At 38.5% G+C, this 11,520-nt stretch overlaps 2 protein-coding genes across 2 annotated transcripts; one reads left to right on the top strand and one right to left on the bottom strand.

Annotated features, from left to right (window-relative positions):
• Positions 1–3,879: 3,879 nt before the first annotated feature.
• Positions 3,880–4,476, top strand: LOC6646713 (ER membrane protein complex subunit 7 homolog). Its single transcript, XM_002069326.1, has one exon. The coding sequence runs from the start codon at positions 3,880–3,882 to the stop codon at positions 4,474–4,476; it is 597 nt and encodes a 198-aa protein (XP_002069362.1).
• A 93-nt stretch (positions 4,477–4,569) lies between these two features.
• Positions 4,570–11,168, bottom strand: LOC6646712 (protein teashirt). The gene is made up of 3 exons (XM_002069325.4): positions 10,660–11,168; positions 4,832–8,074; positions 4,570–4,756 (listed from the first exon to the last, which is right to left on the bottom strand). The coding sequence occupies exons 1-2, from the start codon at positions 10,710–10,712 to the stop codon at positions 5,233–5,235; spliced, it is 2,895 nt and encodes a 964-aa protein (XP_002069361.1). The 5' UTR covers positions 10,713–11,168; the 3' UTR covers positions 4,570–4,756; positions 4,832–5,232.
• Between the last annotated feature and the right edge of the window lie 352 nt (positions 11,169–11,520).

Genomic DNA, 11,520 nt, shown 5'->3' with positions numbered 1-11,520 from the left:
CGCTCTCACTCTCAATGAGAGCGTAAAATGGGGAGAGGGCAAAGCAGCTACGAAAAAATTTCAGTCTAGCACAGACTACCGAACGACGAAGGCAGGCCTACGTCGCTTGTGATTTCGTTCTGTCTATGTATGTGTACACTCGTCGGTACATGCTCAGGCTTCGTAGTGTGTGTGTGACGTGAAGTTGTACAACATCGCATTTCAATAGCTCGCTCGACCAAAATTTTTCATTTTCGACAAAACAGCGGCAATGCGAATAGGATATGCCCCTGTCGAAAGAATATCAAGAAATATTGGCATCAGCTACGTATGTATCCCGGTGGCTGTGCCGATAGAGTGTTTGCTTGGCAATAGGAATGTCGCTGGTTCGAATCCCAACTCGATTATCGTTAACGAAGTTTTTTTTTGTCGTTTTTTTTTTAGTTTTATTTTTTATTTTGTTCCTTTTTGATTTTTTTTTTATTTATTTTCATTTTGTTTTTTTTTTCTTTTGTTTATTTTTATTTTTTTATTTTTATATAAATAAAAAAAAGGACAAAAAAAAACTTCGTTAACGATAATCGAGTTGGGATTCGAACCAGCGACATTCCTATTGCCAAGCAAACACTCTATCGGCACAGCCACCGGGATACATACGTAGCTGATGCCAATATTTCTTGATATTCTTTCGACAGGGGCATATCCTATTCGCATTGCCGCTGTTTTGTCGAAAATGAAAAATTTTGGTCGAGCGAGCTATTGAAATGCGATGTTGTACAACTTCACGTCACACACACACTACGAAGCCTGAGCATGTACCGACGAGTGTACACATACATAGACAGAACGAAATCACAAGCGACGTAGGCCTGCCTTCGTCGTTCGGTAGTCTGTGCTAGACTGAAATTTTTTCGTAGCTGCTTTGCCCTCTCCCCATTTTACGCTCTCATTGAGAGTGAGAGCGTTCGGGTTTTCCCGAAGTTCTCTGGGGTTCCATGACTAGGCTAGCGTTTGCAATCAAAAAATCATGAGTTTGTCCCATCTATGTGTTCTATGGTTAGTGGTTCTATACTATACAGAACCAGGTACAAGTACACTTTATAAGAATGAACGTGATTTACTTTCCCTTAAAATTGTTTAAAATCGTATTGCCTCAGGATCTAGTGTATACAATATTCGTCTTCACATGTTTACAAATTTACGTTGTTCTTTTCTAGTTCAAGCAGCAAATGTGGCATTGAATTTCATATTGCTCGAACAGATAGAACAACTCCTCCTATTCTTCTGTCCTTGTCCCTATTCGTGTCCCTTTCACTGTCCCTTTGCCAAGTCCAATCGCAGTCACAATCGTCGTTCTCGGTCGATCGCTGTGTAATGGATGTTATGTTTTGGCGGCGATCGCATGACAGGCGCTTGTTGCAGCCGTTGGCATCCGCACCATAATGGCAACTGGCCTTAGTCCCCGTCTTGGAAGCAACCCACCATTGGCAATGCACCGCATTCCCCAAAAAGCGTGTAATCAATAAACAACAAGAGCCATCGCCATCGAAGCTGCTCTGCGGGCTTTTTGGCTTCAACTTAGTTCTGCTTGCAGACAGGCATCTCGTGTAACCTATGGGAATGCTGACTGGCGATTGCGCTCGATTGTATCTACTTGGCTCTTGCTTTTTTTAGTTTAGTTTTTTCTGTGTCTGGATAATGATCCATTGTTTGCATCTTTAACTTGTTTTAAATGCGCGCTGTCTTCACACACATATTCCCTCGAACCAATCCAGGCTAAAGGCGCTCACCTCTAGCATAAGCCGAATCTTCTTTACTGCCAATGTTGGCCCGTAGTCATCATCGGTGCGATGTCCTTACCTGGGAGAGTTAAATTAATTATAATCAAATACATTACTTAGAAGTACTGTAGCTGGCAAGGGACTCAGTCATGCGTTCATACATACATACATACATATATGCTGATACTGAGGTATGTTGATTGATGGAAAAAACCCTTCTGATCCTTTGCTTGGTGTTTACTATTCGGAGTCCGAATAATTTTTAAATTTAACTAAATAAATCATTTAACTCTCCGTACCGAAGAGAAGAAATGAAATACAAATACTGAAAGGACAGGAAAGGATCGTGCATTACTTGTTGACTGTCAGTATCAGCAGCATTTTCGGTAACTCACTCGTGGCGGACCGTAGTCTAAATGACCCATTGTTTATACGTTGTGGCTGCTTGGGTTTGATTTCTCTTTAACCAATTGTTTTACTGACTGACTTTGGAGACTTCAGAGATAACAAAAGAAGCAGCAGCGCATGTTTCGTGGAAACAATCGATCGTTCAACAGGTCTGCTATCCTGTCAATTCGACAAATACCGCGTATGAATATTTAAAACCTTTCATTTTTGTTTAAAACAAAAGGACAGCGGATTAAGCCATGATTTATTAATTATATCTAAGCTTTATTGTGAAACATGTATTTCTCCTTTGGTCGATATCTCCACTCTTAGAAGTATTAGGAAATTTTTATAATTAAAATGCATATGGTTAAAGTTGCCGGTCAAACTAACCGCGATTAACAATAATGTAGATGGCCTTTGTCGTATAAGACTGACAAAGATAAGCCATCTGCAGGTATAGTAAATCTCTGTGCTTATCTAGGGTTGTGCTATTAAACGATTATCGCGCAATTGTCAAAATCGGTTCAATATTAAAAGTTTCGCTGATGAATATATGATATCGATAAGGACAAACTCAAGGCACTGAGTCACATCGCTTATAATACCGTATTTGATGTTCTTGTCAACCTCATTGGGGATTTATAATTTATATATAAACTTATAAATATACATATATTTGTTTTAGAAACACTCCATGACATGGCTTTTACGAATCATAAATAAGTCACGAAGCTATCAATTCTATTGATTGATTTATAACCTTTTGATCGTTAATGATCATCCATAATATTTGAGATAAGATTAATATTATTTATAGAAGTTGGAGGTAGCTTCATTTATTGGAAATTGTTTGCTTTAAATAAAATCTTATTACAATTATCTAGTTTACTGTTGTTATGTATTTCAATTTGAATGGCTGTATAATTTCGATATCATGTATACAATCTTATTCCCTTGCTTAAAACCTCTATCTATTCCTATTTAGCTCGTGGTTCACATAAATAAATAGGGAGGTTGGACTCACGCGAATCAGGCTGGTGTCGTATGGACTACTTGAACGTTCTGCACATTAAACTCGTCTATATTCAAACAAAAAAAAAAACATTTATTATATCGCTCACGTGAATGTATGTACAACATATGTATACAACTGAAATATACAGATCCCACAGCAGTAAAGCGATTTGTTTACCTTGATGAGCTCAAGGTGTATTTAATAACAACATTATCAGCGAAATTTAACAAACGTTGAGAAAAGGGCTGAACACTTATAGTATTTCCAAGTAACTAGGCAACATCAAATGTTGTTGGCTCACGATTATCGCACGGTTTGTTTTATGAGTGGCTTGACCCGTTAAGTGTATAAAAATGTTTCCTATATTAGGTTGGTATATGCATTTGTACATATGTTTAATAAGAATGGGAAATTCGATGGATTTATCAACTGGGGGTATTAAACTTATTCAAATAACTTTTCGTTAACTGTTTTGCTCTAACTATACCACATATGTACATACATATATAATGAGAAAGATCGTAATTTTTTCGGACTAAGCACACCATGACTTTTTTTAATAGAAATCTAATATAAAACTAATTCAATCAGAACATATTCCAGGTGACAGTTCCAATAAATTCAAAAATGTTTAAAATTTTTGGAATGGTGGCATATTTGTGTCTGTGCATCCAAAATGTAGGTGCTAATGATCTAGTCACACAAAGGCAAATGATGGTCTACTCTATCGAAGGGGTGATATTGCAACCAGAATCAAATACATCAGTGAGCCCGAATTGGCTTTCTGAGATAACGCTGTCGATCAACAGTGGCGAATACAAAGGATTTGTTCGCAAGGATGGCCGCTTTGTCATTAGTGGTGTTCCGCATGGTAGCTATGTTATGTTCGTCGATCATCCCGATATATATTTCCCGCCAGTGCAAGTGGAGATCATAAATGGCAAGCTCAGGGCGCGCCAGGTAAACTTTGTACAGACAACACTCACAGTGAAGATGCCTTACCCACTTCGACTGAGCCCGTGGCAGCGCCGCAGGTATTTCCACAGTCGGGAACAATGGCGGATCGTTGACGTAATTCTAAGTCCTATGTTTATGATTATGGCGGTTCCCTGGGTGCTGATGCTGGTGCTACCCAAACTAATAGATGATCCTGAAATGAAGCGTGAGATAGAAAATATACCATTTCCAAAGCTACCCGCCGATTTACCCGAGCTCAGTGAAATACTGACTTCGTTTCTGGCACCAAAACAGCCACTGCCTGTAAAGGATAAGACAGCTTTTAGTAAAAACTCTAATAAGAAGCGCAATTAGTTAAATTCCGCGGTTTAAAATTTTAAATTTCTAAAAAGTAAGCAAAAAACCCGCTATGTTTCTTGTGTTTATTTAAATCAAAACTCAAGTTTCTCATGTTAATTCAATAAAAATTAATTTATTTGATCACATTTTATTTTCGAATTCAATAACTCTTTGCCTAGGCATATGGCAGCCCTAAGAAGGGCTTTTCTTCATCTTTCTTTTAAAATTTAATTTGGTTCTAATGACTTATCAGTCGTGAAGCCAAAGTCTTTCAAAGAATTTAGTTTTCTATGTCCTGTAAAGATATGAGAGACATTGATTAGCGCTGTGTTCGAAAATAAGAATTCGAGAAAATGCAACAAGTAATCACCTTGAGATATTTGACCTTCATGGATGCCGCAGAGGAGCATGCGGGACGCAACATGATTCCTATGTAAAAATAACAACCAGAACTTGCGCCAGGAGCTTAAACTGAATTGTCATCCATCTTTCATCATTTATCATCATAGTAACACCGTATGTCAACTTCGGTGGTGTCTTTTTGTCTTTGTACAAAGTGGTCGTCATGCCGCCGCCATCTTGTAGTGGTGGATTTTTGGCATTTTGACTTAAAATCAACGGTCGCCTCAGTTGATATCGCCCAACCCCCTGGAGGATAGGTTTTGAGCTCGGCCGCTGAATGAGGCAAACAAAAAGTTGAAAATGCTTTTGTTCGAAACAACAAAAAAGGCAAACAAGAGCGGTTTGGTGCGATTTGATTGCAGTCGAAGCTTAGGCGGTCTTCTCTTTCTTGACGCAGAACTGACGCAATGCAGCCAGGGAGTTGCTGGCGCTAAGATTTTCCGGTGAGTCAGGATTTGCACTTGGACCAGCGGTAGCAGATGCAGCGGCAGCAGACAATTTAGCTCGTGTATTGGCTGCTCCAGCGCCGCTACTACTGCCCAAAGAATCAAACATGGAAGACAGAGCATTCAAGGAATCACTTGGATACTTTTTACTGTTTGTGTCGCTGCCATCGAAGGATTTGTGACTGGAAACGGGCGATTTGGGTGTGATAGAACGTTGACTATCGGTTGGACTCCGTGGAGGATGATGAGGGACTCGTGACTGGGGACTGGTTGCTGCAGATGTGGTTTTCGGTGAATTGCGTTCAACATTATTGTTGTTGTTATTGTTGCTGCTAATTGTGTAGGTACCATTAACCATTGTCTCCCTTTTAGGTGATTGAGCGCGAGAGTCACTATGAGTCACCAACTCGCTGTTCTGCTCATCGCTGAGCTCAGACTTGATCTCCATCTTGATGGTAGGTTCTTGAGCCTGTAATGATTCTTGCTTCATGTTTACAGGCTTAGAGTCTTCCTCGTTAACGGCGCATAGAGCCTGTTGCTTTTCTGGCGTAGGAGCATCCAATCGCGGCCTAGTTGCTTCAGCACTACACTCACTTCCACTGCGCTCGCTGCTGGTGTAACGATAGTGCTGGAAGTACGGATCATTCGTATCAATTAGCGGCTTATTGTAATCTACAGTCTCATCGATGCCTAAACGCTTCAGTATACTAGAGGCCACTGGGGAAGTGTTCTTAGTGGACGAATTGGAGGGGCTGCTGGCAGGCAAACTGGCGTGCCTCTGAGCTGGTGTATCAAAGCTGGTAGTGAACATCTGTTCGATGGCACTTAAAACCGATGATGCTCCGGGTTTGGCTTGGTTTCCATTTTTCTGTTCGATCAAATCCGGGGACTTATTTTGTTTGGTCAGCAGCTGTGTCGCCGCAGCTTTGGCCACCTCTTCAGGTGACTTAACCCCTGTAATGTATTGCCTCATACGTTCGGCGAATAACGCAGCGTCAGACTTGTCACCTCCTCCAGGTCCCAATCCAGGCTTACCAGGCGGTACCGCAGATTTTTCGGAACTTAAAGTCAGTTCATCCTGCGTGGCACTGCCCTTCATTTCAAGCAGTTTTCTTACGGGTAGCGATTTTTCCCGTTTTTTGGGTGCTGGACGCTTACGGGCTCCCGCAGACTGGAGCAACGGCTCGGCATAATGGTTGTTTTTCGCCATATGATTACTAAGATCGCCCAAAGAACTAAAAGCTTTGTCGCAAACTTTGCATGTGAGCACGGCACTAAGAGTGCGACTCTCCTCCGAACTAAGGCTGCCCTGGTTGTCCTTGTGTTCGGAACCGGCATTGGCATTGGCAGATTTAATGGAAATACTCTGTTCCTGAGAAAGTATGTTGGTGTAGTGCTGAGTCTCTTGCATATGCTTTGTCATCTCTCCCAGCGATCGGAAACTCTCACCGCATCGCATACACTTAAGTATCTGCATGGCCTGCTCCACTCCCTTGCCAAGCCATACATTTTGACCTCGCACCAACTTTCTTGGAAGCGGCGTTGGTGGATCACCACGATACTGAAACGCATTTTTTACATTTGCGGATGGTGAATGATTCGAGTGGGATGTACCACCACCGCCGTGCTTCCGCAGGTTATGCGTTGGGGGTGGTGGTGGAGCAGCTGGATGTTGGCTCGAGTTGTTGCTGGGTAAATTGCCAAATGGTGGCACATTAACACCGCAGTGTTTGCTGTCCTTCATGTGAACCGTTAAAGCCTCAAGAGTCGGGAAGCTTTGTTTACACCAAACACAGCGGAATACCGAGCTGGCGACGCCCTTGTTTTGCCAATGAGACTGCCATATGTTGTGACGAGCTTTGGTGACACTCCCGCCACTTGTACCTCCACCCACTTCTGAAACAGCACTTTGAGGTTGCGCTGGACTCTTCGAAGGAGGCGGGCCTGCTGTTGTTGGTAGCGCTGCCTTGACCGATTGTGTTTTATCCTTATGAGGTGCTACCCCAGTTCCGCTTTTGACAATATCAGACATCTTCTCCAAAGGATCTACCACCAGATCACTTTTGCCATTCCAATCTGGAAATTGCCCGGCTCGAAAAATGTTTGCTGCCGCCACTGCAGCCAAATAGGGATTAACGCCAGGCAAAAGAGGAGCTGGATTGGCCGGAGGACTGTCAGATTTGAACATTTTCTTCACCTGAATTTGTCCAAGTTGTCCCGTAGCCTCTGGCTCATGACTACGTTTACGCGTTCCCACAGAGAGATCAAGTGGATTATTGGCACCATCATCGAAATCCTCTTCTTCCTCAGACGCCGCTGGTTCGTCAGATTCTGCCCGTGCAAATAGATTGGTGCGAAAGTCTAAGGCCTCCGAATTGTTGCTAGAAGACGCTGTTGGAGACGCTTGCGGCGGTAACTTAAATGGCGCAGAAGCCTCATTTGGCAGAGGAAGGGGCAACCGTGGGCCAGCTGCAGCAGCAGCGGCCAAAGGAAACCCATATTGCTGGGCTGCAGCAGCTACCATGTGTAGGTAAGCCTCCATCGAAGGTGGCTGCGCCGGCAGAGATTGCGGCACCGCTGGGAATGTTGAATGCAATGTGGTGGGCACGGCGGCAGGAACTATTCCTGAGGACGAAGATGGATTAGAAGCATCTCGCTGACCGCCATTACTGCCGCCATTATCGGAGGAATTGGAATCGTGTGAGGGACAGCGCTCACTAGAATTTGCCGATTCTGTGGAACGTGGACGTGCAGTGGGTAATGCGCTGTATAGGCGAAAGAGGGTAAAAAGTAATAAGTTTGTTAAAATTAATTTTGTCATAAATGTTTACACATTTTACAAGAGTATTCCACTATTTTGTTTGCATTATTTAATTTTTGTTGCTAATAATCTCTCTCTCTCTTTCTCTTTCTCTCTCTCTCTCTTTGTGTCTCTGTCCTATGACTTTAATCTTTTGTATAATTCATACACTTTCACATGCAACTAGAAACATTACTATTAAACAATCGAGATCATAATAAATGGCATGTACATACATATGTATAGGTATTTTTCAGTTTGTTAACTTAAAAGCCAAATACAACAAGAGTCTTGGCCACAATGTCAACATTTTGATTTTTTATTCAAATTTTAAAGCGCCATATGCAAAAAAAAATGAAACTAAGGCACATAAAAACTCTGCGCATACCTACATATATAAACACATAAGTACATGGATATGAAGTTGTGTGTGTGTGTATCTTAAGAAACAATAGCATTTAATTCGAGCTTTAAGCCATGAGTTATGAGAAGAGCTCATCATTATCGTCATCATAATCAACAGTATCATCATCTCAGATGCGATCCGAATTTTGAAAAACTAACAAATGCCTCTCCAATTATATTGGCCACAAGAGAGATCAAACCGAAAAAGATCAAAACCCAATAAAAAAGACAACACAAAAACATATCCACATAGTTTGCATAAATTAAATCGCTCTTATACATATGTATGTGTATATACGAGAAAACAAAATTTTATTACGTCCAACAAAAAAATAATATACCAAAAAAAAAAAACAACGTTTAAGCAAAATTTTAATCTTGATTTCCTTCGTGTGTTTTTTTTACAAAAATTAAAAAAAATCACCATATTCAAAGCATTATTTTTTGGAATTTGTGTTTTTATAGACAGTCTATACATACATACATTCTTATTCATACTGCTGGATGTAGCATGTGTATATTTTCGACTGATTTTGAATGATTGTCTGATTGACTTTAAATTGTACAAAACATATTAAAACTAAGGTGTTATAAAGGGAAGAGAGAGATAGATGATTAGCTGTATAGTCTTATGATCTTATGTGGGTGCTTATCGGAATATACAAAACTATGTGGCGCTAGCTTTGTGGAATTTTTGAATGAGTCAAAGCGGAAATCGAGCAACTTGACCAAAAATATTTAATAATGTATTTGCTTCAAACTTTTAATCTTTAAAATATTATAACTTTATAAAGCATTACATAAAATGTTATTTATTTGCCGGTTCCAAGATGTTTAACTAGCGAAACTTACAATTTTTGTCAAAGAACAATTAATGGATAGCATTATACAAATATGTATGTATAACTAGACAGGAATGTACATACATATAGTAAGAGCGGTAAGAGCTTCTTAACCACCAAAAAGGTTATTTGGCTTAAACTAAAAAGATTAGCTTACATATGCTTGTTTCTACATAAAAAGAGGTTCAAAACTTTAATCTTAAATGATATCAATTCGCGTATAAATTCGCCAATGACCGTATTTGTAACTTTATATCTTTTATATATGCATATATGTAGTTACATATGTACATGCACAGGTCTGATTGAAAATCGAAACGTGCATTGGACATGGTTTTTAATGAACTCTAAGAAGTGCAAACGTAAATAGGATCAAAATATGACTAATCTAAGAGATATAAAAGCGAATATTATTACACATCTCAGCGGCAAATTGTGAACTGACCATAAATCGTTCAGTAATAGGCACACACACGTGTACACCCACACCCATCTAGTTGAGTTCAGTGGCAAACAGAACGTAGCAATTTGGTATTAGATTTTTGAGATACAAAAACGCGTATGCATGATTTATTAAATTTTTACGTCATCGCGTTAGAAAATCTTTAAAATTGTATACATTCCTTAGTACACAAAAATTAGTGCACATTTGTGTATGTATGTATTAATTATACACACACAAACATATGTCTTATCAATGTTTTTGTTGTAATTAATAGCGCGCCTACTTCACAAAAAATTAAACCGGTTTTAAGCCTGTCCCTCAAATTGAGAACTGAATTTCCCAATGCATTAGAATGTTCGTATGTATCTACACACATGCGTACGTACATTCATACATTTATGGAATTTGAAATTTATCTTAATGTGATGTAATCGTAATTTTAAAATTTTGATGAACCCTCAAATTATATAAGAGAGTAATACATTTATGTACACTAGTTATCATATCGTTGCAAAAACAAAATAAAATCCAAAAGCAATATTTATTTTAAGAAATACAACTTGTCCAATTTATATTAATTACACATACATATGTATATGTAAATACACTCCACAAAAAACAAATATTATGTGAGGAAAGCAACGCACTCATTATTTCTTATTATTGATTATTTGACTGATTACAACAATTTATGACACCATTTTATAAGTATTGCAAGTTTTTACCATGCTCTCTGTAGTTACTATTATTACACATATTGCCTAAAGTGTGTGACAACACCAACTAGATAAGGACTGAATTTGTTTAAAAGATTTCGGTTTGTGCATTAAATTATCTTTAAAACCAACAGGAACTTACCCAGCATTTAGAGCCTGTCTGTAGATCTCCAGCATCAAAGCCTCGTGCAACATTTTTAAGTTTTGCTGAATTTTGACGGGTGTTAAAATTCAATTTGCAGAATAAAATGACACCCAATGTCAAAATGAAGTCAGTTCACCCCACGAGTCTTGTAATTTTCAATAATTTTGACACAATATTTATCGGCATTAAGTTAGACATATACGTATGTATGGGTTTATGTATATATGTATTATCTTAATGATTTTTGCACTTGGTACTTGTGGTATAGAATTTTTGTTTTTGTATAATAATTTGTGTGGTTTAAATACTTTTTCTCGTATGTCAGACGAAGATTAGTGTCTAATATTTTTGTTTTTTAATTTTTAGTTTAATTTAATAATTGCATTGAATCGTATACTTCGTTTACAGATTTGTTGATTTACTTTTCTTGGCTTTATAACATTTTTTTTTTTTGTTTTTGAGCAAAATATTTTTTATTACAGTGTACATAAATTATACATTCATGTATGTTTTTTTATTTCTTTAGTTAAGTAAATATAATATAATAATTTGATTTTCTTATTGTTGTGGCTTTGAATTTACGTATACATTGTTGTTGAACCATTTGTATTTGCTGTTATTGTTGTTATTATTGTTGTAATAATTGTTGATGTTTTATTCAGTCTTAATCAAAGATTCGTGACGTGTTTCATTATCGAAGAGCTGGGAAATTTTGACTAGATATGATTTTTACAATATTGCTGCTGCTGTCCTTTGAAATGATCGTCGCGATTTGAAAAATACTTTTGGTTTGTAATCATAAATTATTGATTATTAAATTATTATTAGGTTCTGTTATCACACTTTAAAATGGCGTTG

The sequence above is a fragment of the Drosophila willistoni genome (genome assembly GCF_018902025.1).
Source record: "Drosophila willistoni isolate 14030-0811.24 chromosome 2R unlocalized genomic scaffold, UCI_dwil_1.1 Seg167, whole genome shotgun sequence".
NCBI lineage: Eukaryota > Metazoa > Arthropoda > Insecta > Diptera > Drosophilidae > Drosophila > Drosophila willistoni.
Note: the sequence above shows the minus strand (reverse complement) of the source record. Positions and strands in the feature narration are given on the sequence as shown.

What these genes read in the sequence shown, in the direction of transcription:
- LOC6646713 (XM_002069326.1), top strand. Translation starts at nt 3,880, where the DNA reads ATGGTCTACTCTATCGAAGGGGTGATATTGCAACCAGAATCAAATACA.
- LOC6646712 (XM_002069325.4), bottom strand. Translation starts at nt 10,712, where the DNA reads ATGTTGCACGAGGCTTTGATGCTGGAGATCTACAGACAGGCTCTAAAT. An exon ending in AGACAGGCTCTAAATGCTGG is followed by an intron (nt 8,075 to 10,659) that starts GTAAGTTCCTGT and finishes TCGCCTATACAG; the next exon opens with CGCATTACCCACTGCACGTC.